This window comes from Alligator mississippiensis, chromosome 4, assembly GCF_030867095.1.
Source record: "Alligator mississippiensis isolate rAllMis1 chromosome 4, rAllMis1, whole genome shotgun sequence".
Lineage (NCBI taxonomy): Eukaryota > Metazoa > Chordata > Crocodylia > Alligatoridae > Alligator > Alligator mississippiensis.
Window position 1 is genome coordinate 118,624,912 of NC_081827.1, and position 27,789 is coordinate 118,652,700.

Below are 27,789 nucleotides of genomic sequence, written 5' to 3' on the forward strand. Positions count from 1 at the left end.
TAAGCCCAGTTCCCCCTCAGTCTTTCCTTACAAGTCATGTGCCTCAAGCCCCCTCACCATCTTCCAGGTAACTGATGAAGACATTGAACAAAACCAGTCTTAGGACCAATCTCTGCAGCACTCCACTTGATACCAGTTGCCAACTATACGCTGAGCCATTGATTATTACTCTCTGAGCCCAATGCTCTAGGGAGTTTTCTATCCACCTTACAGTCCATTCATCCAGCATGTACTTCCTTAGCTTGCCTGTGAGAATGTTGTGGGAGACCATATCAAAAGCCTTGCTAAAAATCAAGGTATACTGCATCCACTGGTCTCATGTCCACACAGACAGTCACCTTGTCATAAAAGGTAATCATGGTGGTCAAGCATGACTTAACCTTGGTGAATCCATGCTGACCCTTCCTAATCACCTTCTCCTCCAAGTGCTTAAAAATGGATTCCTTGAGGATCTGCTCCATGATTTTTCCTGGGACTGAGGTGAGGCTGACTGGTCTGTAGTTCCCTGGATCTTCCTTCTTCCCCTTCTAAAATATGGGCACTATGTTTGCCCTTTTCCAATCATCTGGGATCTCTCCCGATTGCTGTAAGTTTTCAAAGATGAGGGACAGTGGCTCTGCAATCTCATCAGCCAACTCCCTCAGCACCCTCGGGTACATCCCACCTGGCCCCGTGGACTTGTACATGTCCAGATTTTTAAATAGTCCCTAACCTGTTCTTTTGCCACTGCTGGCTGATCACCTCCTCCCCAAACTGTGCTGCCAGGTGCAGTAGTCTGGGAGCTGCCCCTGCCTGTGAAGACAGAGGTGAAAGAGGCACATTAAGCACTTCAGGCTTTTCTGCACCCTCTGTCACAAGGTTGCCTACTCCATTCAGTAATGGACCCACACTTTCCCTGATCCTTCTCTTGCTACTGACATACTTGTAGAAACCTCTCTTGTTATCCTTCACATCCCTTGCTAACTGCAACTCCAACTGGCCTTCCTGACATCATTCCTGCATGCCCCAGCAATGCTCTTATGCTCCTCTCTATTTATCTGTCCAAGTTTCCACTTCTTATAAGCTTTGTTTTTGTAACTTAGTTTACTAAAGAGCTCCCTGCTAAGCCAAGCTGGTCTTCTGCCAGACTTGCTAGTCTTCCTGCACATCGGGATGGCTTGTTCCTGCACTTTCAGTAAGGCTTCTTAAATTATGTGAAGAGACTATGTGCCAGTACATCTGTGTGAGATTTAAAAACAAGATGGCACACTGATATTTCTTACCAGTATGCCAGCCTACAGCCTGAAAAGAAACCCTGCATTCAGTATAACTAGCTCAAATGGCCCAGGGCATAGTTTTATAATAAACAGTCAAGCTTTTTCATGGTACTTTTCTCCTTCACCAGGTGTCTATATTTCTCGAGCAACTTTAAGTACACTACAGATTGATCAGAGGCCAAATCACTGACTGAATGGACTGTCCTGAAAAACAGACCTTTGTTTTGGATGCTCCCAATTTTCAGTTATTACAATTAACCAGGTTTAAGGAGCTACTGTTGACCCATATATTGTGCAAATGAATTGATAAATTGCAGTTCACTTGAAGAATAGTAGACTCATACAAGTTCAAACAGTGTAAGATGCCTTATTAAAATAGGTGCCACAAATACAGTGCAAGACAAATATTTTGATATTCTGCAGTTATAATGCATAAGGCAAGCAACACAAATCTGTAGATATAGAAACAATTGAAAAGCTAGGAAGAAAAAGTCACAGGTTCCCAGATGTATCAAATAAACAAAGCAAGCTGCCAAAAAGGAGGTCAGCCCAAATATAAGCTATTTGCAATGCAATTCCAAAAAAGGCTTCCAGATTAAATCCTAAGTGTCCAATTCATCATTTGTTGAAAGAGTTTTTTTCCCCCCTGTTAAGAACTTGTAATAGAGCAACAAGCCACAGAACAAGATCTGGTGCATATTTCCAATTCAGTACCATTCTCTTTGTTGATGATACAATTTTCAAACTCTAAAAACTCTATTCCTTCTTCCAAGAAAGAATATAAGATAAGTATTACCTCATAGCTGACCAGTTTGCCAGTTAAATGACAGCTCCATTCTTTTAAGAACAGCAATCCCTAAGGGGGTTAATAAGCAGCAAGACCACATTTACACAGGCAAGTTCTCTTGTCTTATAACAGTCTGAACATGCATTAGTCACGATAGAGGATAAATGAGTAAAATGGCGTTTACATTGGATAGTTCTAATTCAGGTCCACTGAGTATTCAACTACGTTGATTACCAGTAATTTTTCTAACCTCAATGCTTTCTTAAAACAAAAATATAAAACCTATTTGAAAATTGAGATGGTCTGGATGTAGCATATAAGGTATCTAGGAATACATTAATAGCTGTCTATCCTACCCCCACAAGAGCTCCAAGACAAAGTCATTCAAACATCCCATGAGTATGAGTATTTATGTAATTTTAACCCACTCTCAAACCCTTCCACAGGTAAAGGCCACTGGCAGAAACTCAAGTCTAACATTCTTCCAGCAGAAGTTAAAGCACTTGTGTAAAGGATTTATGAGGTGCCAACAGTAGTTCAATTGCAGCTGCATATACTGGACAATGTTTTAAACTATGGGAAACAAAGGGCTATATAGCTGCAATGAGCTTTGTACTTTACAGGCAAGTTTACTCTTACAAAACACTTGGCACTGGAGATTGTTCAGCAATAAGGTAGAACCACAACATGTTAAGTATCATTAGGGCTCAAACCTATTTCACCTTCACACACTTAAATGACACCTTGCCATTAGGTAATTGGGCATTTTTTATGTTTATGCACAATTTGGATTCCACCTATGTAAGCGCCAGAAGTGAAATGGTGGTTGGGCTGGAGAAGGACAGGAGAGCACTTTGCATAAAGCCTAGCCTGTGGCCTTGTGGTAAGAGCACTTATTTGAACCTGTATTTTTACTTTTCAATTCTCTTCAGGGGAGGAACCCAAGTCTCCCACTCGCTAGGCAAATGCCCAACCGCTAGGCTATTGAGCTTATAGGAGGAAGGGTCTCTCTCCCTAACATCATCATGACTTTCCTGGAACTAAAGCTTTGGAACTTCCCCAGGACTGTGTGTATGCTTGAGTGACAATGTTCTGCTTGGGCACTCACCAGCCAAAGTGCAGCCTATTGAGCAGGCTCAGTAGGGAAGCAGTGAAGTTCAAATTGTGCAAAAGCACCAAAAACTGAAATTACATGGCTGTATAAGTGCCACTAATGCATGTGAAGATGAAATGGGGTTCAGCCCTTAGTGTTTATGCCACAGTATCCAAGTGTTCCAGTCTGAGCAAAATACCACGTGCAATTCTTGGTTTAAGGCACCTAACATAATGAGGTCCTAGACCATGACAAGGGTTTCTAGATGCTGTGGAAATTCTGATGAGTAACAAATGTCACCCACCCTATAAATAAAGAACATGCAAAATGGAAAAGAAACACAACCAAACAAGAAGTTTTCTAATATCCAAGTAATGCGCTGAAGTTAAATCACCCAAATGTCAGATGACTGTGCATTAAACAGAAATTTCTGTAATGTCTTTGCTTCCTCAGGGAATATGAATATGTAGTAATGAAGAATGCCTCGGTCATGTGGATAAAGCAGGACATAATCCTTTATTAAATTCATAAAATTCCTTTCTACCTTTATTTTTAAAAGAAAAACTGGGCGATGACTTACCAAAGTAATTTGTTACAAGAAAATACTTAAATGTACAATCACTGAAAAAGATTCCATCTATACCAAAATAAAGTCTTTATGCAGGGGCAGGCAATAATTTGGGCCCAGGGGCCACATAGGGAGTTTTGACAAGTTGTTGTGGGTCAGGTCAACACCCCTCCTCCCCAACCTTCTCGTGGCCCCATCTCACATATGGAGTTTTAGTGAGCTGTTGTGGCAGACAGTGGTGTTCAGGAATGAGAGGGGCAGGTGAGGCCAAGATCACAGGGTGGGGGCAAAGGGTGGCCCCTGTCTGGGGGAGGGGGGGGGATAGGCAGAACATGTGTACACATGTGTGGGGGAGAGGAAAGAGGGAAACTGGGAAGGAGGGGGCAAGGGGTGTGTGCAGAAGAGCTTGCCTGTGCAGCGTGGTCCATCACTGCCCCTACAGTGCTTCATACGGGGTGGAGTGCCTGCTGCCCCCGCCACGCTGAAGCCCGCACCTACCAGCCTGGCCCCAGCCAACATGCACATTTGCTCCTGGTGCAGCTGCAGCCACCTGAGTGCTGCTCCACTCCCCTTGACTTCAGTGGCAGCTCTTCCTCCTGTGTCACTCCGGGCTGGGAGGAAGCTTCTGCAGGGCATCTCCTGCCCCAGTGTGCAGGGCTCTGCCTCAAGCTCCTGGCCACCTTTCACCCAGTCTGGCTACCTGGTGAGGGTGCCAGTAGCTGGTGCTAGAGCCCTGTGGGCTGGGACAGGAGCCACGCAGCTGAAGCTCCCAGCTATCTTCCATCAACTCGGCCACGCAGGCCAGAGTGGGTGGAAGGCAGGTAGGAGCTGGAGCCGCCCAGCTGAAGCTCCTCCCGGCCAGAAGCAGCATAGCAGAGTAGGAGGAGGAGCCACTCCTAGAGGCAAGGGGAGTAGAGCAACACCCAGGGGTCTGCAGCTGCACCAGGAGCAGCCCTGCTGGAAGTTGTGCATGCTAGCTGCGGCCAGACCAGCAGGCATGGGCTGAAGCGTGGTGCAGGCTTCCCCGGGCTGAGTTTGGCCCCATTTAGAGTGCTGTGGGGGCAGCCACAGGCCATACTGAATCAATTGGCAGCCACCCCCTGCAAGCTGGATCCAATCACTTGGCAGGCCAGATCTGGTCCACAGGCTATATTTTGCCTACCCCTTCTTTAAGTTCACAGTACAGCATGTGATTTTGAGATCTCTGCAGTTCAATTTAATGAATTATTTTTGGGCTTAAAGCTGAAATTTCTTATTGCAAGTACAGCATATTCCAACTTAAAAAAAAAAAATAAAAAAAATCAGCCTCTCTTTTTCCTTAAATGTACCTGACTGCCTTCTGAATAGAACTCAAATGAGAAACATCAAGCATTTGCTCGAGATTGTAGGGGGGCTGTTAGGAAGGCTAAGGCAGAGATGGAACTAGGACTAGCGACCCTGATCAAGGATAACAAGAAGTCCTTTTTTAAATGTGTAAGGGGTAAAAAAAAGGCACCGGGTAACGTAGGGCCTCTGCAGGATACGCTAGGAAATCTGCTGGTCACACCAGACGACAAAGCTAACCTCTTTAACAATTTGTTTGCCTCCATCTTTTTGAGCAGGGGCCGGGGCATCCCCCGCACTGGGATTCCTGATGGACCCAGGGGAGGTGCTACCAGGCCCAGGGTCAGTGAGGACCTAGTCAGGGAACTTCTGGTGGGTCTAGACATGGTCAAATCAGCAGGTCCTGATGATCTCCACCCCAGAATGCTGAGGGAATTAGCAGAGGTCATTGGAGGACCCCTGGCACGGCTTTACAAGCACTTGTGGTGTTCTGGCAAGGTGCCGGAGGACTGGAAAAGGGCCAATGTAGTCCCCATTTTCAAGAAAAGGAGGAAGGAGGACCCAGGAAACTACAGGCCCGTTAGTCTTACCTCAGTACTGGGGAAGCTCTTTGAGAAAATTATCCAGGAGCAAGGGGCCAGCAGGGGAGATCATGCTTGGGGGCAACCAACATGGGTTCATTCGAGGCAGGTCCTGTCAGACCAGCCTGGTGGCCTTCTATGACCAAGTCACAAAATCCCTGAATGCAGGTGTCGCACTGGACGTAGTCTTTCTAGACTTTAGGAAGGCCTTCGACACTGTGTCTCACCCCATTCTCATTAGGCAACTGTGGCGTTGATGCCTACACGGTCAGATGGGTTGCAAATTGGCTGGAGGGCTGCACCCAGACAGTGGTGGTGGATGGGTCTTTTTCGACCTAGAGGGATGTGGGCAGTGGGGTCCCCCAGGGTTCAGTCCTCGGGCCCGCATTGTTCAACATCTTCATCAGCGACTTGGACAACGGGGTGAAAAGCATCCTGTTCAAATTTGAGGATGATACTAAGATGTGTGGAGAAGTGGGCAAGCTGGAGGAGAGGGACAGGCTGCAACTAGATCTAGACAGGTTACAGGGGTGGGCGGATGAGAACAGGATGGGATTCAATACTGACAAGTGCAAGGTACTGCGCTTAAGGAGGAAGAACCAGCAGCATACCTACAGGCTGGGGAACTCCCTTCTAGTCAGCACAGAGGCAGAAAAGGATCTTGGTGTCATTACTGATTCCAAAATGAACATGGGCTGCCAATGTGGGGACGCGGTCAGGAAGGCTAACTGCACCACATTGCGACCAGGTCCAAGGAGGTGATCCTCCCCCTCTATGCGACACTGGTCAGGCCGCAACTGGAGTACTGTGTCCAGTTCTGGACATCACACTTCAGGAGGGATGCGGACAGCATTGAGAGGGTCCAGAGTAGGGCCACTCACATAATCAGGGGGCACTAAGGCAGGCCCTATGAGTGGAGGCTACAGGACCTGAACCTGTTCAGCCTCCACAAGAGAAGGCTGAGAGGGGATCTGGTGGCTGTCTACAAACTGGCCAAGGGGGGCCAGCAGGCTATGGTGGAGTCCCTGTTCCCCCGAGCACTACTGGGAGTAACAAGGAATAACGGCCATAAGTTGACTGAGAGTGGTTCTCAGGTGCCACTACTTCACAGTCAAGGCAGCTAGGATCTGGAACCAACTTCCAAGGGAAGTGGTGCTCGCTCCTACCCTGGGGGTCTTCAAAAAGAGGCTAGACAAATCACCTAGCCGGGGTTGTTTGACCCCAGCATTCTTTCCTGCCAAGGGCAGGGGGTCGGACTCGATGATCTGCTCAGGTCCTTTCTGACCCTACCTATTATGAAACGTACAGGCTAAAGGAATACATTTGCAAAAATTTCTAAACAAATATTTTCTATTCACCTTTAGGTGGCAGCTTTACTTCTGCCCCTGATGCCTGGTAAATATTTCTAAACAGTGGTTATAGGTGTCCCAGAGCAGGGGCTTATAATGAAGATTTCTAACTTGACTACATCATTAATACCCAAGACACAGAATGCAGTTAGCTTGGCTGACCCTTCCGTGGATTCTACTCATTTGCAAAGTTTTCTGTTTCACTTCTCAAATGCAGCTGGGCAGTTAAGTCTGGTGGAAAAGAAGCTGCTTTGGAAGCCAACATGGCTACTAAGGCATTAATTACTGAATTGCAACTAAAAATTAGCTGCAGAATTCTCTTTCACCACATTTAAGAATGATAATACCCAGCTTCCCTCACAAACAACTCCAGCTGGAAAGCACATGTTCCCTTTGCTCTGAATTCTCCTGCAGATTCTGGAGACAAGCTATAGTATTGAGCTAGGCAAGAGTTCAGTACTGGCTTCTATGGGAAAGTTCTGGGAAAGCCTATTTTTCTTACCTTCGTGTTGGCGCATGCTTTCCCTTTCTTGTAGTCTTTATGGCTGCCCCTCTTGTCCAACTTGGCCCAAAGAGCTTTGGCTTTCCAGTAGTTGAGCTTGGACTTGAGTTTGTGATAGAAAGAACGGTAGTCCTTGGGCTTTAGCTCTAGGTAGTCACAGAGTTCTTGGAAAGCTTTGAGAGTTCCCTTACAAGTTGAGGCCTGGACAAATCTGTCGAAGAGAACATGAGCCTGATTCACCTTTTCATTCCCACTTTCCTCCATGCTTTCCACTCAATAGCTGCCCTTGTTGATGTGAGGGCAGCTGTGCTCTTCCAGTCTGCTGGTCTTCCTGATGTTGTTCTGACCAGCTACTTTCACCTATGGGCCACAAGCATTATTCACCTATAAAAGAGAGGGAAAATTAGACAGACAAACAGGAAATAAATAACTGAATTCGCATTCACTTACTACTCGTATTTCTAAACCTCTGGTTACTGAACTACAAAAGAAGTTCAACTTTTCCATAAATCATAAGACACTAAGTTCTCATTGAGGGCAGCTGAACACCTGAGATGGTTCCAAGAAAATCATTAAAAACAGCTTAATAAAACATCTGGTTTTTTTCAGACAAATTACAGATATTTTATCTGATCCCTCTCCCATTTCTCAGAAAGTTTTTAACAATGCTCACTTCACAATCATTGCACTATGAATTTTCAAGTCAGCTAAATTAATTTTTGGTAACATTAAAGATTGTGAGAGTAGAGGCAAAGCGTATGGGAGAGTAATCACCAGAGATCCTGGTTTTCTCTGTTTAAAAATCCCAAATTACCTGATAAAAAAATTCCAAATTCTCCTATTAAAAAAAAATCTGTGATTTTCTGCAATTAAAATGAAACATTATTATACTTATAGGTATAAGTTGAACACAACATGTTAACATATTTACAATTTTAAAGAAATTTGGAAGCCTACCAGTTTCTCAATCATTATAATAAAATAAATTCTAAATACCTATATATTTTGGCATTTGATTTTGGTTTTTTATCATGGAAAAATCAGAGCTTCCCTGCCCCCTCTGCTCACCAGAATGCGAGCCCAACTGCAGCCGTCTTCCCACTGCTGCTTTGTGGCACTAAGCAGCCCTGATATGCTGTTGCCCTGCCCCTTCCAGTGCCCCTCATTCCCAATCCCCTGCCCACCCCTGCCAGTGTTCCTTACTCCCAATCCACAGCCCTGTCCACCCCCACCCTTGCCAGAGGGGGTCCTCAGCTGCCAAGGCTATAGGACACAACAGCTGCTGCAGTAGGAGTAGAGTGCAGAGCATCCTTTCCCATCCTGCACACAAATTGGGGGGGGCAGCAGCGGCAGCAAATGCCCCACCATAGGCCCCTTCCAGGAGTGCATACAGCAGGGAGCCAGCCCCCCCCCCCCCGGCTCTCCACCATCAACTGTACAAGTGCGCACACATCCCACTCCCCCCAGCTCCAAGCAGCCCCTTGCAGGCTGGAACTCTGCCAGCCTGCAAAGGGAAACCTATGTTTTCCCACGTTTTTCCCCTTTTGAAAGGTGAAAAATCTGTGTTTTTCCACTTTTAAAGAAAAAAATTGTGCTTTTCCATGGCAAACAGAAAACGTGGATCCCTGGTGATCACTGATAGTCTGGGTTCTCTCCTCCCCCACAACTTTACATTTCCCTCCAAGGGGGAAGAGGAAGAAAGCAAAGCACTGCAAGATGCCAGAGGACCAAACCCTTCCCTGTTGCATGCCACAGTGGATGCACACACAGAAATGGAACCTGAGGTAGTACAGTGGCACAGATGCACCCCCGTTTCAGACTGCACCAAGGGAGCAGCAAGGGGGACTTAAAGTCTCCAAATCAGATGAGAATCCCATCTCCACCCCTCCTCTCTTGGCACCCCTCTCCCCTTCCCCTCAGGAGGGGAGAGGACATGCTGCTGCCAAACTGTTGCTGGCCCTGCCTGGGGAAGGGAAGAAAGTGTGGGGGGACAGGAAGAAATGCGCCAGAGCTGCTCCTGGCCCACTAGCTGGAAACAGCAGCAGCAGCAAAGGGTGGGTTCCTCCTCCCTCCCTAGTTCCCCTAGGTGTTTCCTGCCAATCTGAGAGCAAATGCAGGATTGGAGAACACACCTGCTACTGACACTGCAAATGTAATATTGACTGAGACCCTGAACATATAAGAAAGATGCATCTCTACCCAGATCACATGAGTAGGAAAAAGCATGTTGAAGGGCAGTCCAAACAGCTACAGAAACCTCGAACAGAACGTTGTTTAAGAGTAACCTAAAAGGAGAGGCGGTAAAGCTACCATACTTCTAAAAACAGTTTATTCTCCAAAAGCTACCAAATGCTTGAGGAAGAAAGAATAGCGGTAGATTGAAAAAGATGCTTCATCCCCAATGTACTTGCATCACAGGAGAGTACTAACTTAGACCCATCCTGGGCACTGTGTCAGTATTCTTACCTTAATTGCTTTATTGAGAATAAAGTAGTAATAGTGTGATTTGGGTGCTAAATTAGTCTCACTCTTAAATCAATATCAGTGGATACAGTATTTTGTACATATTCCCCATGTCTGTAATTTTTCAAAACAAAATTATACTGTCCTTTCTTTAAGGAAGAAGGACTGAGTGCTGCTTACCTTTACAGCATGCAATGGATAAACGATCAGCAGAAACAGAACTCTAGGGGCAGACAGATTTTGGAAGTGAAGCTCCTGTAATAATCATGAAAACTGGTGGGTGGAGGGGGGGTTCAATTTGTTTTGCTGCTAGGGTGAGGCAAGGTAAAAGAAAGAAAAAAAAAAAAAGGAGTAAGTGTATGGTCTTGGATTAAAAAAATTCCAAATCTCACCAGCAATTTTTCATGCTTCCAGCAGACAGGAAGCAGAATGAAACAGTGTAGTTTGTCTCTTCCCCTCTGATGCATCATGCTCTGCAGCAGTTTGTTTGGACACTCCACATCTCACCTAACATAACTGTTATTACTCTGGTTTGAGAATGGCAAGACAGGTTACCTATAGCTACAAACACAAAACAAGAGTTTTTATTAGAAACAACCAAGTTTCATCTACAGGATCCTGATCTCAGTAATGAGTTGTACTGCAGACTTCGTAAGGACAACTGTCTTAGAGCACCAGACATAAATGAAGCTGTTTTTCGGATATAGCCATGAGATCACTAGCAACCAATGAGTCATAAGCAACAGCATGGGACCGACCATTTCCCTTATTTTTCGTCTTAATTCCTACTCATAACAGCAAAAAAATGCTTCCCAGGCTGCATTTCCTCAGGGCAATTAGCATACTCCTTAAAGGAGTTACATAAGCCTCATAAAAGACCATATCACGCATCTACAACCCTCAGAAGCATACTATAAAGCACTCCAAGATATTGCTAATAATGCAAGAGAAATAAGCAAACCAACACCAGCATGATGACATATATAAAACCCTTTCCCCAGCCCACCAACCAGATGAATGCCACAACATCACGTTTCTATTTTGTGTAGTGTTTCCCTGCCACTCACCATTACCCACAGATCTCAACACCAATCACTCCTCCATTTACTGTCAGTTACAAAGTGTTTCCTAATGATGACCAACACAGATCAAGGAGTTTAAAACCCCCCATAAATAGTGGAAAGTTTAAGTGAGAAACTACCAGTCTGCTATTTTATTATAGTATCTAGATCAAAGACAAGGCAGGATTCATTCCTTATTGCTGCCTCTATTGTTTCACCAGTGCAACACATGTGGCAGTATGATCTGGCAGTGTTTAGAGGTACTCTGGGGCGAAATACCAAAGCTCCAGGAATCTACTGCACTATGTTCAAAGTTTGCCACCCTATAACTTTATTTTGTAGACTCATCTCATTTTACAAAGTTTAACCAGAGAGGGGTATTAAACTGAGGGGGAGGGAAAAGAGAACTCCTCTCCACTTCCCATTTGGTAAAGTGTTATATTTAAACCAATTATTCCTGAAGGTCAAACTCAGCTGTTCCTTCTACACATACACTTCCATCATTTTAATCCACCTCCTCCCATAATTCTGTGTTTTTGATGCAAACATGAGAGCCCATAAAACCCAAGGGCAACAAGCCAGAAATCACAGAGACTATAGAAGCCACGGCAAGGGCAGGCAGAAAGTATCTGCCAGGTTTGCACAGTATTCATATATATTGCTGGCTTATCTGCAAGTCTGCATTATCCTGCATGTTTTTTTGTCTCAAGGCAGCTCATTGCCGACTCAGAAGCTCTGCACATTCCTTGGCTGGTACACTGATGTGTTGGGAGTGAAACACAAAGCTTGCCGTGCATGCAGGAACAGGGCTTGTGTTTCTATTTACAACAATAGCAAGAGGTTGTCACTGACTCACTTATGCAAGTACACTCAGGATCTCCAGCTCATGCCCAGGACAAAAGAAACCAGAAGACCCCAGAGAGAGAGACAATGTGTAAGTTCCAGGTGGTGTTTCAGACTTGCACAAACATTTTAAAACAGATGTACAAACAGTAAGAAAATGTTTGAGCTTCCCAAACTCATTCCCATCTATGGATGTAGGTCTAATGAAGCCAGTTCAAAAAGCTCTTGGAGGTGATATGTGCTGGAGTTGGATCACAAATTCAACCTCTGCTCTAAAATCAGATAGCGATTTTAATGTATATCATTCTCTCACAGGCTAGATGTATGAAATGCTGAAATGAACCATTCTGACGTTTCTGAAGTTTTTCTTCATTTTTGCATTCAACATGTATTCACAAAATATTTTGGCCACCCTGACAGTACATTTTAAGGAAGAAAAAAAGTTTGATAAACATTCTGATCAGCTCTATTTAGAATACTTCTTTTCTCAAGGAGGATTCGTCCATTATCAGGTTCTTGTTATTTCATAACCAGAGAAAGAACTGAAAGAATAAGAGTGATATACTCTGCATTTTTGCTTTTACAGACATTTGCCTGAGACACGCCCCAGAACTTAATTTCTCAGCAATCTATTAACCCTTACTGGAATCCAGCATGAAAATAAAAATCTTATTCCAACTAATCAAAATAAACCATTTTCAATTCCAGGTTCTTTTTTTAAAATTAAAATTAAAGAAATGGTTCCTGCCATCCCACACTAGCTAATCAGGGATGTCAGAAGGCAAATAAATGTCTAGGCCGGCAAAAATTATAAATAAAATCCTTACTGCTTTTTGCTCTATATTATGCAAACTAGAAATGTGGGCACTAGAAGACCATCTTCAAGAAAGGACGGAAAGTAGATGCCAGGAATTACAGGCCAATCAGCTTGACCTCAATCCCTGGTAAGATTCTGGTGAAAATTATCAAGGAGACCCTTCTGGATAAGCTGGCTGAGGGCAATGTCCTGAGGGACAGCCAGAACGGGTTTGTCATGGGTAGGTCTTGCCTGACCAATCTCATCTCCTTCTATGGCCAGGTGACATCACCTGGCCAAGGGAGAAGAGATTGACATCATATATCTGGACTTTAAAAAAAGCCTTTGATCTGGTGTTCCATGATCTCCTCATGGAAAAAATTGCCAGGGCCACAGTTGGCCTACACCACAGTCCGATGGTTGGGAAATTACTCTCTGGGTCTGACCTCAAAGCCAGTGGTCGATGGTAGCGAATCATTACGGCGCTCCGTGACCAGTGGTTTCCCCTAAGGCTCTGTCCTGAGACCAGTTCTCTTTAACATCTTTATCAGTGATGTGGACACTGGTGTCAGAAGCACACTGGCCAAGTTCGCTAATGACACTAAACTTTGGGGGCACAGCATCCACACCTGAGGACAGGCTAGTGATCCAGGCTGACTTGGATAAACTTAGTAAGTGGGCAGATACAAACCTGATGACGTTCAATACCGATAAATGTAAGATACTCCACCTCGGGGGAAAAAGCCCCCCGCAGCATATTTATAGGCTCGGCAGTGCTACATTTGCTAGCACCACTGCTGAAGGAGACTTGGGGGTCATGACTGGCCACAAGATGAACATGAGCCTCTAATGCAATGTCGCAGCTGGTAAAGCAAATAAAACCCTGGCTTGCATCCATAGATGCTTCTAAAGTAAATCTCAGGATGTCATCCTCCCACTGTCCTCGGCCTTGGTGAGGCCACAGCTGGAATACCGCGTCCAATTCTGGGTTCCACAATTCAAGAAGGATGATGTCGAGAAGCTTGAGAGTCCAAAGGAGAGCCACGCACATGATCAGAAGGCAAGAGAAGAAGCCTTATAAAGAGAGGCTGAGCGCCACGGGACTCTGCAGCCTGGAAAAGCACAGACTCAGGGGGAGACCTGATGACTGCCTATAAGTGCACAAGGGTTGTACATCAGGATCTGGGAGAATCTCTGTTCACCAGAGCACCCCAAGGAAAAACAAGGACCAACAGCGATAAACTCCTCCAAGACTGTTTTAGGCTGGACATAAGAAAACATTTCTTTACTGTCTGAGCCCCCAAGACCTGGAATAGACTCCCTCCAGAAGTGGTGCAGGCACTTACTCTGGACTCATTCAAGAAATGCTTAGATGCTTATCTTACTGGGATCCTTTGACCCTAGCTGACTTCCTGGGGCAAGGGGCTGGACTTGATGATCTTTGAGATCCCTTCCAGCCCTAACGTCTATGAAATGAAATGAAGACCAACAGCACACCTGTACTGGACTGTGTACTATGTGGAAGTCTTTTACCAAGTGGAAAGAAGAGTATCAGCATCATACTTAAATCTGCCAGTTCCATAAAATTCAGCAGTCAAGCAAACAGCAATTCAAGCATGTCTGCTTTCAAATTAACTTGCAAAACATGGCTGTCAGCAAAGAAGAGGAAGGAGGGCTGGAGCATTTAGGTTTTTATTTCTTCCCTCACCCTCTAGATGGAACATAAATGAGAGGGACAGCCTAAACATGAACTAACACATAAATGAGAACCAGTTCTTTTTAAAAGGAAAAAAATAAAAAAAAAAAAGTATACCAAGAGCTGAAAGAAGTCTGTGCTTTGAGAAAACAAATGCAAAAAACAAACAAACCCAACAAAGAAAAGGATACATAGAGGGGTTTTGTCTTGATCTTATACTAAGATCCTTGTATATAGGGGTCTGTATTAAGCATTATGAAGGATAGGTAAATGGACTGAAATGGTCTAGTTTCATAATAGCAATTACCATCTGGGTGGCCTCAAGCAAAGTTCAACTGTGCAGTTTCCTCTGTATTAGCCTACAACCGCAGCTGAGGTCCCTAAGAGCATATCCAAGTGGGGAAGAAAGACAGGAACAGTTTAATTTTTCCCCCTTCTACCTTCTGATTAGATTACCTGTGTCCAGAAAGCCTTGGTGGTTTGCTGAGAGGCCCTTCACTTCTCTGAAGCAAGGCAAGAGTTGCACAGCTTAGTGCTGCAGTTAAGAGTTCTGCATTCCTGTGTTCCCAGCTTTAAATCATTCATCAAATGGACCTGAACTACAGAGATGTCCAAAAGTGACATTAATCCATTGCAGGATGAATGAAAAAGAGAAAAAAGGGAATATGATACACCCATTTGTTTACCCTCTCTTTACAAAGATCACAAAGGAATAGCAGAGGCATAGCATGCCAACTATCCACAAGACCAGCTTCAGGAGAGGATGAACCCAGTTTGCATGACTTCACGTGCTGCACTTCATGCAGAGATGCAGTCACAGGATACAATGATGCTCACATCTGACTGCGGTCTTCCACTTTTGGGTGGCAACCCTGAGATTCAAAATCCTCACCTCTGACAAGCAATGTCTTTGGTGGAATAACCACTTTTTAAATCAGGAGCAACTCTGTTTCTTTCAGGACTTAACATCCTGGCATCATCACAGCACTGCAAAGAGCACTCTGCTCTCCTGACACAACAGAAAAATTTCATTTCTCAAGGAAGGAAATGCCGTTTAGAGAGATGGAGAAATGTGCACCCTCTGTACAGAGTAGGATTGCCAAACCAAACAAATCTTGGAAGTAGAGCATTTTACTCTCATTTTCTCAATAAGAATAAGTGAAGTCCACTGTCGGACAGGTTCAACCCAAAAAAAACAAACAAACAATCCCCCATTCAGGAAAACAGCTACCACAAGGTTCATTTGCTATTTGACTGGTGAACTTGGCTTCTTCTCATCCTCTGAGGATTTGTCCCTGCTCCCGGTTTTGCCCCAACATGCCAATTCATACACTGAAAAGGTAAGAGACAGGCGCTTACACGGCATTTTTAAGCCAAAACACACAAAGAACTTAACAGTGTTTACCAGTCTGATCTCTTAATTTTATAGATGAATAAACTAAGGCACAGAATAAACAGCAGGAAGCAGCTTGATTACCAGCCTGCCGCCCTGACATGAAGGTCATTCCCAATTGGTCTTACAGCCCCAATGCTAGGAACGAGCCCTTCCGTTCCCGAGGAGCTCAGTCATTGCAGCAGATGTGACTTGGTACCCTCAGTTTCTCCGAGACGAGTTTTGTTTCCCCAAAGAGCCTCAGCGTTTCCCCCCTGCTCCACCCCAACCGCCACCATGACCTCTAGCCAACTGCCATGGAACCCTGGTGCTCCAACATTTCACCAGCTGGGGGGGGGCTGTCATGCCCAAGACAGCGTTCCTAAAGACTCCTCAAATGGGGATGTTCTGGGGCGTGCAACATCTACCCTCTTTCAAGCTCAATCTACGATAGTTTTGTGGCATCCCTGCCACAAAGGCCAGACAAGCGTGGACATTCGTTCTCTGGGGACAAGTAGCAGCAGCGCACCTTGCGCCACAGCTACTTGTCCCCGGGAAATGCCTATGCCGTGCACACTTTGGCACATGGCAAGTTACCCTAGGTGGGGTAGGGGAGACTGGGGCCCTGCACACAGCACCATACCTTGACTCCTGGTGGCCCCGGGTGACCTTTTAGTATCAGGCCACCCTTCGCCAGAGGTAATGATAATAATGATCAAAAAATTAGTTTTTGGACCCCCTTCCTGTTCGGGTCCCAGGCGGCTGCCCAGTTCACCCACGCCTGTGTCTGGCCCTGAGTGCACGCACAGGCAGTGTGCCCTTGCAGCACGAAGAACAGCCAGCTGTGTGATATGTGGCACTGCAAACGTGTTTGCAGCACCATATACTGCATAGCCACACTCATCTGGATGCGCCCAAGGAGCCAAGGTTTCACTATTGAACAGAGCTGATTCTCCTCCCCCCTCCACTAAGATGCAAAGAGGATGTCTGAAAGCCTGGGCTGGGTTAAACATCACTTTAAGCAAGCTCTATGAGCTAGACTTCCCTTGAATAACTGAACAGCTATCCTGTAATAAAACCATGGTTTAAAAGAGGTCTCAGAGTAACAGCTGGAAGGGATGTTTCATAGGGGAAAAACTTTAATCTCTGTACTGCTTCGCTTGAAGATCCATATTTTCCTTACAACAGATCTTACCAGGTCTGGAACACCACCGCACAGGACACAGATTAATTTTGTCTTTGTTGAATCAGCAGACTATGCCACAGGAAGGGCACAGCTTGTGTAGAGAAGAGGTGGTATTTTAAAAACAAACACACTCAACACTAAAGATTTGTTATGAATCTAATGAAAAGCCAGATGCTGTGGACAGGGTTACAGCATTTCCAGCAACATGGTCATTTTATTCCTTTGAGGTCTGCATGTTCCACCATCATCCTTATTCCAAAAGTCATCCAGCGCAGCAGTTTGACAACTGGTAATCAGAAGTCACATTATAGTATTGTCTAGATGCCAGAAGAACTTCAAGACAGCAAACTAACCGGCTAATGAGAACTACATGCAATGTGGTTTTAATGTATATGCAATTCAAGTCAACAATCCACACCTCATCAGAAACATGTATTAAATTACCAAGGTGGTAATCTTAAGGTGATGGAAAAGGCTAAACAAGACATGTTAAATTTATCATCTGTGTGTCATGGAAAACGTTATACTAGGTATATGCATTATTTGAGGAGCAATAAAAATTATTCTAAAGTTCAAAACCTGAAAAGACAAGTGCCTGATATAATACCTGCCTATACTATGTAAATTTCTCTTTGCCTTTCCTTGTGCCACTCCAGCAGTGCAATTCAGGTCTTCCTTGCAGCATGTCTAGCTGTCCTGCCCTATGCAGCTCAGCACAGACTGTTAATTGCATAGAATTATGTGGTCCAGACAAGGTTGAGATCACCAAACCTGCTTTCACCTAAATGCTTTAATACAGCAGGAATGAAGCTGAGAATTGGTCATTTCTGTCAGCACCCATTTCATTCCAAGAAGGTGGCTGTCTGGATTTTTAATTCCAAGAGACACCCCCTTAGCATACTGGTGAATACCAGACTCTCAGCACCCAAATGGAAATAGTCCCAAATATAGCCAAATGTAAACGAAAAGCACACAAGAAAGCAAATTTCGTTTGCTGCTTCCAGTTTTTCAACAACTCTTGTATGTAGAAATGGCAAGCTTTATTTTTCCTTTTTGAAGGAAGCAGGTAGAGAAGGAACAGGCAGAGAAGGGAGGCGGGGCAGGAGTGCAGGGAGTTGTGACAGAAGAGACTGATGATTCTCCACCCCTTCCCCCCCACTTACTCCTTGTGCACTCACTAGCTACTCATCAAGAGCATGTGTAAGTACATTGCACAAAACAGCTCAAATAGATTATTTACAGAAAACACCTGTTTCTGTGAAAGAGGATTTGCTTTGGAAGATGAGAAGGATTATAGGTTTAAGAATCTGCATTTCTTAATACAGACCTTCAAAGGAAGGCAGGTAGGCAAGCAGGCAAACAAATTCAAATATGTGAGCTGTAAGACCTCAACCCAGAAAATACTTAACTTACAGTGGCTGGAACAAAACAAACAAACAATAGTGATCCCTTTCTATTCAAGGAAAATTTCAGGGAGGGCTGTTACAAAACAGCAAATCTGTGGGTAGAAAACAAAGCATCAAGGTTTCCAGGTAAAACAAACAGAATATGAGAAAACATCTCAGGACTCAAATAACCTCCACCCTACTTCATTAATGAACTACATAAGAATTTCATAAGAATTAGGAGACATACTATGCATGCCAACTACTTGAAAGGCATACCACCAAAACAGACTGGTAGACCCAATCCTAGTAAAAGCAAGGGCCCTGCTCAAACTGACAGCAACTTATTGCTTTATTGGTATCTTCCCTATCGCCATAGTATCGATGAGTAAGATCCAAAAGTGTACCAAAATTCAAAAGTGTAGAGTGCAATGTAGCTGCCTATTCCACTTAATTCCAAAAATGCAGCAAGCAAAAAATCTGCCTAACTGCTTAGGCACTTGGGAGGCCATAGATGCTTAAACTCTTACCTGTTAAGTCACTTAGTCACCTAAAAGTCTGCTATTTTTGCTGTGCCTCTAGGCATGTATCTAAAGTAAACTGAGTAGCTTAGTTTGTTTCCCACCTAAGGCTATTTGTGATTCAGAAATGAGGTATCCCCACAACTTAAGTCCTACTAGATTTGGATTCTCAGGGAAGAGCTCAGAGCATAGCTAAACACACACACACACACACAGTTCATCTCAACACAAAACACCTGGCAGCCTTCGTAACCTTCATTCAAAAACCACAATTGTTGATGGTAGTGTCACCCATCTTTTATACAGTAGCCTAGTAATTACACAGCTCACCCAAACAATGGAAGACCAAGTCCCAGGCTTTCCTCAACTAGAGTGGGTTAAAACTTTTATTTCCCTTCTTTTTAGAACAGAACCCTAACCATCTGCTAGACAAGGTATGGCTGGGAGAGGAACCTCCACTCCTCCTGGGAAAACTTTTGCAACCGTATGGAAAGGAACACAAACGTTCGAGCAGCCATAGAACAAACAATCAAGGGGAACTATGACCCAGTAGCCCAGTAAAAGTGGCAGTCCCAGCCCTTGGTCCAGGAACTTTCTGTTTTGAAGAGTCATTGGATAAAATATATAAGTAGCATCAGGAGCAGGGATAGAACCTAGGACTCCCCCATGCAGGGCAATCAATCTCCTGAGGCTAAATCAGAATTAAAATAAATAAAAAAAAATCACAGGTCTCCTACTTCCTGGGCAAACAATCTATTTGCAACTATTCTAGTATAATAAAGGACCTAGTCTGTCCATCTGTAATGCTTTTGGCCAACTGTGCATTCGCCACTCAGAGGGTAGGTGGCAATTGGCTGCGCGGGCCCAGCTTTGCGCCACTGCTGGGGAAGTTCGTGGCAGCAGTAAACACAGCCCAGCTGCCCGACCAGCAGGGCTTTCCCCTCACCCCCCCCACCTCCCTGCCTGAGGGCAAAGGAGTGGGTGGGTCATGGTGGTGGCTGTTGTCCTGCAGAGTAGTAAGGAAGAAAGGGGGGGGGGGGGAGGGGGGCCAAGCCACTGTGCCAGAGACTGGAGGAGGAGACAGCGACAATGGCAGAGGGACTGTTTGCATGGCCGGCCCCAAAGAGTGAGCAGGGGGCATGAAAACACTCCCCGAAACACTCCATCATTCATGACAGGCAACTGGATAGGTATATAATAGAAGTGGGTAGTGATGTCACCAGCAGCTGTGCTTTCAAAGAGAATAAACAAGCCATCCATACCCAAAAAGACAATTTAGGCATCAACATCCAAGAGCGGGTTTCAGACCATGACTCCCAGTGCCACAAAGTCAACTAAATCTTGGAATCTGACAGGATTCCAGATTCAGCCTTTTCTTCTGTACTGTGTCCAGTTCTGGGCACCACACTTCAAGAGGGATGTGGACAACACCGAGAGGGTCCAGAGGAGGGCCACCTGCATGATCCAGGGACAGCAGGGCAGATCCTACAATGAGAGACCACAGGACCTGAAACTGTTCAGCCTTCACAAGAGAAGGCTGAGGGGGGACCTGGTGACCATCTATAAGCTCACTAGCAGGGACCAGAAGGGTTTGGGGGAGACCTTGTTTCCCCTAGCACCCCCTGGGTTAACAAGGAATAATGGCCACAAGTTGTTGGACTGCAGGTTTAGATTAGACATCTGCAAGAACTACTTCACAGTTAGGGTGGCTAGGATCTGGAACCAACTTCCAAGGGAAGTGGTGCTGACTCCTACCCTGGGGGTCTTTAAGAAGTGGCTTGATGCCTACCTGACTGGGGTCAACTGAGCCCAGTTTTCCTCCTGCCCAGGCAGGAGGTTGGACTTGAAGATCTACAAGGTCCCTTTTGACCCTACTTCTATGATTCAACATTTCCTATTGGGTGTTTAGGTGTCCCTGCCCACACACACAGCACACAAGCTGTTGTGTATCCAGTTCTAAAGCATTAACTCTATTTATTGTACAGAGAACTTGGGCATCTAACTTGGATTTGCAAATTCCAAATCTAAAACTTGACACTTAAAAAAGTTAAACACGGCTATGCTCAGGGTTGCTACATCTAAGTCTCTTGTTGATTCAGACCAGAGTTCCCCACCTAAAGGTATAATAATTTAATCTTAATTTAGTATTAATCCTTACATTAGTGTGTTGGTTTATTTGAATTTTTCCTGTTCTAAAATAAGGAGTAACTGACCAATTTTCTGGTGCCCTTTGACAATATTTTAAAACCCAGTAAGATACTCCTGTCCAATGAGTTCAACACATTAACAGGACATAACAGATCTCATCTCCCTTATAAAATCCCCAGAATCTCACTATTGCTACCCAGCTCTACCCATTACTCATCTCCGTTGGTAAAAGAGAAAACAATTCAAGCTTTGCAGAGGAAGGGAACAAACTGCATCTTGGTAAAAGCTCCCATTGTAAGAGTAATTTTTCAGTTATGTCTGCAAGAAAATTGCACAGAACTGAGATGACTGTTCAAAGCATGGTAAGATGGCAACAATTCCCATGCAGGGGGAACACCTGACTCCTCCCTACATGAGCAATGACCTAGATTCTACAGAGAACTGACAGTGGAGTACGGCCAGGACTTGTCCCTGAATATGAAAGCTTCCCATAAGTCAGCAGCACTTGTACATACTGTTACATTGCTTAAAAATAGAAACCAAGTTATATGTCGACCACTTGGCTGGACATTTGACTCCCAGTAAATGCTGAAACCGTTTCAACTGGCCCAACATGCTGAGATGCCTCTCTCAGCAAAGATGATGCCAAGCTCAGTGCCTAGAGCAAGTGAAAAACTGTGAGGAAATCAGCTGCACAGGAAAGAAGTGTATGTGGAGGCAGGCATGCAATTTAGATTTACTCTCCTTCCCCTGAGGCTTTGGCATGTGTAGCTTCTGAAGTGAGATGGCAATCACCATTTCCAGAGGCAGGCATTGCTAGAGTGCTTGCATAGTGCTGCACTTGTGGGGACATGACAAGATTTGGTATGAATTAGTCAGAGGGGGCAGTGGAGGAGGAAATAAGGGAGGTTTAACCTAACATAAGGGTGCCATTCAGCAGTATTCGTGCCGACTAGCAGGAGCATAGAAAGCTTCTCTCATTGCTTTTCCTCCTCAAGGACTTTTCTAGCTTCCCTCTTTAATTCACTCTTCCTTTGGAAAAAGGCCAAGAAGAAATGTGTCTTCTCTTTCAAGGATATCTCAGGGAGGAGGAGATGGTTAAGGATGTCCAAGTTACTCACAGGAAAGGCTACATGAAGCACTGCTCTTCAACAGTGACATGTCTATACTTGAAACTTGCTACTGGTTTTGTACACGTCAAGTGATCCGTAACTGTTGTGCAAATGCCATATGTACTCCACACAGCTATCCCATAATCAAAGTACTTTTGTCTCTTTATTAGACCTACACAGCACAGCAAAATTGAAATAACTGTTCAGTTTTCTTTTTATACATCCCTGGGTCCCTTGTGCTACTATGCTGTGTGTGTTGTACTGTTTTCACGTTGCATTGTGCAGGGCACTAGAATTCTAGGGCAGGGGTAGGCAACCCCCAGCGTGGGTGCCAGAGTGTGGCATGCAAAGATATTTTGCTTGGCAGGCATGCCTTGGGGCAGACACAAGGGAAGGGGTTGGGGCTGTGCGGTGATAACAAGGATTGGTCCACTCATGGCTCCCCCACTGTCTGATCCTGGCACACCACTATTTTACAAATGGAAGTTGAGGGTGTTTTTGGCACTCTGCCCAAATTGCGAGTATACTAGTATCATAAGAAAGAAAAAAAAAACAAAACCAAAAAACTTTGCCACTAATAGGACATGGCTATGAAAAAGTATATACGACCTTAGGACACATTAAACCAGATATTGCCAGTAGAAACAGGGAAATATTAGCACCCTTTTTATGCCTTCCCCCATTTACAATTCTAGTCTCTCATGTTCAAGAAAAATAAATGCAAAAGTGGAATGGCTATAGAAAAAGGCTACTATAGGGCTTAATTCCAATGGTTATATATTTTATGAAAGGAAATCAAAACAGGTTAATCTGTTCATTTAACCTAGCAAAAAGATGACTGAGAAGGGATAGGATTGCTCTCTATAAACAGACCAGAAGGGTAAACACTAAGGATAGAGAAGAACAATTTTAGCTAAAAGACAATGCAGCCAAAAGAAAAAATAGGTACAAGACAACTAATGAATAAACGGTCCGGAAAATAGGAGGTTTTTAATCAGGAGTAAAGTCCTGAAAAAAACCTTCCAATAGGAATAGTTTTAGGGGCAGTTCAGGTGGTTTTGTGATTAAGTCCTTTCAGTTTGTGAAAGGTGGCACCTCATTGCCCCTCTAGACGTACAGGTAAAGGCACAATGGGATTTAATGCATGATCCACAATCATGTCTCTCACCATGCCAAATCCTGATCCTGGGCTCCCCCTGCACCAGCAAGAAGCAAGCTCCCGCAGCTGGGAGCCCCCCTAGTCCAGGGGCAGGTGAAGCCCCCAGGCCTGGGAGACCCACTGCAGCTGCAATCTCTCAGCTCTGAGGGCACCACACCCCCCCAGGGCTGAATGACCATGGCAGCCATGATCTCCCAGCCCTGGAGGGCTCTGCACACTCCTGGGGCTGGGAGATAACAGCCACACCCCACAGCTTCCAGGATCCAGCTAGGTTCTGGCACTAGGAGGTGAGCTGCCAGAACCCAGTGTCTGCAGCCATGGAGCACTGCTGGGACCCAGAGTTGGCAGCTGCCAGGGCTGAGAGTCCTCTCAGTTGCAGGACTCCCAGCCCCAGCTGGGCATGGTACACCCCTGCTGCTGGGAGCACAGTCAGCTGAGGGCTCCCAGGTACAAGGGAAACCCTGCTACATGTGCAAAATAAAGCTGGATACCAACCAGATACAAAGTTAGCACACATTTTTATAGCTGGTTGGAGCTTTCTATGGCAGGATAGGTACTTCGCACATGTAGCTGGTTTCAGCTAACTTCACAATTAACCAGATAACTCACAAATTATTTGTAACGTGTAGAAGCAGCCTCAGAGACTAATTCAGAGGCATCAGCTTTTGCAGGTGACGGCACCTGGAACTAATCGTAGCATCTGATGGAACAGCCTGCTACCTACAAAAGCTTAAGCCTTTCTGAACTAATTGGTCTCTAAGGGCATTTATACGCATATCTTTTTGAACTGCAACATGCCGGAGATCTGCCGCTTTGGAGCAGACTTGATTAATCGAGTCTGCTATGCACACGAGCTGACGTACACCATGCAGTACACCATACACTGCATGCAGTTGTGTAAGTGGTGAAACATGTCAGCGCACAGAAAATGGTAGCAGTGCACTTCTGAACCATGTGTTTTAGTTCAAAAGCGTGCTGCTGCCATTTTCTCAGCGCTGATGGGCATTTTGCCACTTATACAACTGTAATAGATGCAGTGCTGGGTGCTTTTCAAAGCGCCCAGCACTGCAGCACTCACATGTGTAAAAATGCCCTTAGGGTGTTTATACACATGCTCTGGGAGGCATGGGGGGTGCTTTAATTCGCATGACTCTGAAAGACCTGCTAATTTTAAAAGCACCTGGAGCATCACATGTATCAGCATCCCTGTACTGAAAAATTGTGGCTGGGCGCTTTGAAATAAAGCTCGAATGAGCTTTAGTTTAAAGTGTCCCACCACCATTTTTCAGCACAGGGACACTGATGCATGTGATGCTGGAGCAGATTAATTTCCACGCTCCAGCAGACTATCCAGCACATCAGAGCAGGTTCTCTGCATGTGTATAGGAGCTCTAAGGTGCCATCCTGCCCTGCCTTCTACCTGGCTGGAGACTAATGCAGCTAACTACTTCTCAATTTAAGAAAGTGATTACATAGGGTGGGTATTACCTGTGATAGCACCAATTCCAGCTTCCTGCTGTTTTGACACTAAACACAGGCACATTCCTACTGAGGCAGCAAGGCCACACATTTCAACAAAGGATCCACATTAATGACCATGAATAGCAAACTATTTTGTATACATCAAGCTGAATATTGAATACATCCACATTAAAAAAAAAAACAAACACACACACTTTACCAAACATTCATAAGACTGCAAGGTTAGGTTTTGTACAAAGTTAGGTTTTTGGCAGTTGGCTCCAGGAGTTTTGTCTCCATCCTCTCCTCAGGAGCTGACATGCTAGTCATTTCTAGAGAAGAGCTGACATTGCTGGTAAAGAAACAAAATTATCATTTCCAGCCAAAAATGTTGCTTCTTGCTTGATTTTGAAATTATTTCCATCTGCTCTTCCCAATCTTTGGGGAGCTTAGACCTGGTTATTTGCTTCCACAGTGTCCTCATTTGTATAGGGCTCCTCAAGTCTGGGGTGCAAAAAGGATGTCAAGAAGGTGGCAATTCTGCTCCCTACAGGACGTAAAAATAACTGCCAGAGAGGTTGCACCATGCCTGCAATGTTTCCACGTGTGCATGCAACAAAAGACAGACTGTAATTTCATGTGAACTTCTGCAAGCTATTTTGGAGCGAACTGTGGAATGTCCCCAAAACAAAAAGGAAGATTTTGTTGAAATCCTGCGTGTGCAGGACTGAGTGAAAACTGCAAGCTTCGTGGGCAGTACAAAGAAAGCTGTAGGGTTATGCAGTCTACGCACTAAGTTAGAACACAAGCTGCACCTGAAATGTCTACACAGCATAATTCAGTCAACTTACCTCACAATGACATCAAAGTGGCTCAAAGCTAAGAATATTAACCAAAGAGGAATGTAGAAATACGGTAGTCTTCCTTTCCTATAGCTGTTACTATGAAGAAAAGGCCACTCTATCCAAAGTCTCCTGTTAGCTCATAGGCACCACCGTTTTGGGATAGGTATTAAGATTAGCCAATCCGCACTGCAATACAGCAAGGCTTTACACTGTTTAAAGTTACAGTACACAGCTCTAGCACTGTCATTATTCTAAGCAGCTGGCAAGCAGGGAAGGGAATATTAAAAGCCTTGAAGGCAGAAAGAAGGTAGAGCATCATGACAGCACCCGAAACTAAGTTGATTACAATTTTGCAGGAGCGAGGATTTAATGCAATATCATTCAGCGCTTTCTGGAATTGTGCCCCCTCCCCTCCCCATACAATTTGGAACTCCAGTTACAACCAAGTGCGGTCTTGACTTCAGCTATTAGGTCTGCCTGGTGGCTCAAGAAATTGATCCTTGATGCCAGGATCTGGTCAGTCAGGGAGTCCACAATCTGTAATGGTTAGTGGTAGGATCCCAAGCAACCACAGCTCCTCACATTGCTAGCAAGCCACACTGGCTCTACCCTAGGTTCTAATGTACTTAATATTCCTATAGCCCAGTCTGACTCCTTGGTTTTACCTATGGCACTGCTAAGCATCCTATCCTGCATTTGTCACAATACCCATGTGTATACCTGTGTGAACTGCCATTCATTAAGCTCCCCTCCCAAAGGGGCAATGAAGCCTGTGATCTCAGTACCGGATCATGACACAGTACAGGTATGACTAGTGAATAAATCAGGAGTTTGATACAGATATGTGAACTCTTCATAAGCCAAAACTGAAAAGAAAAAGAGTTCCTGGCTGTGCACTTTAAATGGAGAGTTAATATCTGATAAGGAAAAGTCAGGTATAACAGAGAATAACAGATAAGCATCTGCATAAGCAAGCAAAGCAGCCACAAGCACACTGCAGACACATTCACAGTTCTTTCAGGACAGGGGTACATCACATTTGCTAAAGGCAAATACATCCTGCATCTCATTAAATCATCTTCATAACTGGGTTTACTTACTATCTTAAACCACAAGAAGACTGTTTGTTTGTAGACAAGTGACTTTAATACAAAATAAGTTCATTTGCAAATTTCAAGTATAGACAAGCTCCAGCAGATGCAACAACAGAGCAAATGTCAAGAAAAGACTGTGGGATAGGCAGAAGATCCTAAAGTACAAGAATTTCTTCTAGAAGAAGGAATAAAGATGGGGCCTGGCCAAGGCTTTCACACATGATGGCTTAGTTTTGCCATACAAAGTAACACTGGAAATGTTAAGCATAGGAAAACACTTTCGGCCGACATTAGAGTTGCTTCTCTTCCAGTTTCTTCCCCTGAATACACAAGTCAAATTCCATCCATGTAAAAGAGCACAGATGCATGGAAAGAAAGACTACAGTCTATGCCAGTCAAGTCATGGTGTATTAATATGGGTCACAACTAAGGGTGCTGGAACCAGATTAGACTGGCAGATTGCTCTATCATTAGCTCGACCCGAATCACTGTGTTTTGATGGTTTAAGTAATAAGCAAGCTATCTGGAGAACTATGCTTGTCTTCTTGCTCTTCTAGATTAGACTGTTCAAGGGGAAAAAAAAATAAAAAATAAAAAAATCAAATCCTGCCCAAAGGGGCTATGAGACAAGAATGGGTCAAACCCAAGAGCTCTATGACCACTAACCTAGGAGCATAATACTCATTACAGTAGAATGATATGCATTTTTAAATCAGTACAGAAGATAAGTCTCACATAACAGCAGAATGATAAGTAAGGACACAGACTCAGCCCAAAGCCAAGAGATGCATCACCCTAAAAAGGTAAAAAAGTCAAGGGAGACAAAATGAGTAGACAACTTTTCCCCTGTATTCATGAAATTAAAATCTTCAGATTCAGTTATCTTTTAAAAGAGAAAAGGTATCTGTTTACTCCCAAACTCTGTGGTATATTAAACAACAGCTGAAGAAAGCTTACCCATGAAGACAGGAATATATAAGGCTAGTAAGCAGTGGACAGAATAAAGAAACACACACACACACACACGCACACACCTTTGACAGCTACAGTTGCAAAACCATGTCCTCAATCCAATTCAGCAGTAACCTACCAGGCAAAAATACTAAACAAATGAGGCGTTCAGCACAGCACTACATTCAGACAGACACCCCCCCACAAGAAAACACAGCTGATAAACTTCAGGATACT

General features: G+C 44.5%; 1 protein-coding gene across 9 annotated transcripts in view; it reads right to left on the minus strand.

The window, feature by feature from the left end:
- The window catches only part of MICAL3 (microtubule associated monooxygenase, calponin and LIM domain containing 3), a 261,969-nt gene that overhangs the window by 145,858 nt on the left and 88,322 nt on the right, over positions 1-27,789 (minus strand). For 4 of the 9 annotated variants that reach the window (XM_059726528.1, XM_059726527.1, XM_059726526.1 and 1 more), the window contains exons 1-2: positions 10,315-10,483; positions 7,460-7,843 (exon numbers count right to left, since the gene is read on the minus strand). In XM_059726528.1, the coding sequence (XP_059582511.1) occupies positions 7,460-7,723 (264 nt within the window). In that variant the 5' untranslated portion in view covers positions 7,724-7,843; positions 10,315-10,483. Of the gene's footprint in view, positions 1-7,459; positions 7,844-10,314; positions 10,484-27,789 lie in introns of those variants that run through there. The other 5 variants (XM_059726523.1, XM_059726524.1, XM_059726525.1 and 2 more) reach the window with 3 other exon arrangements.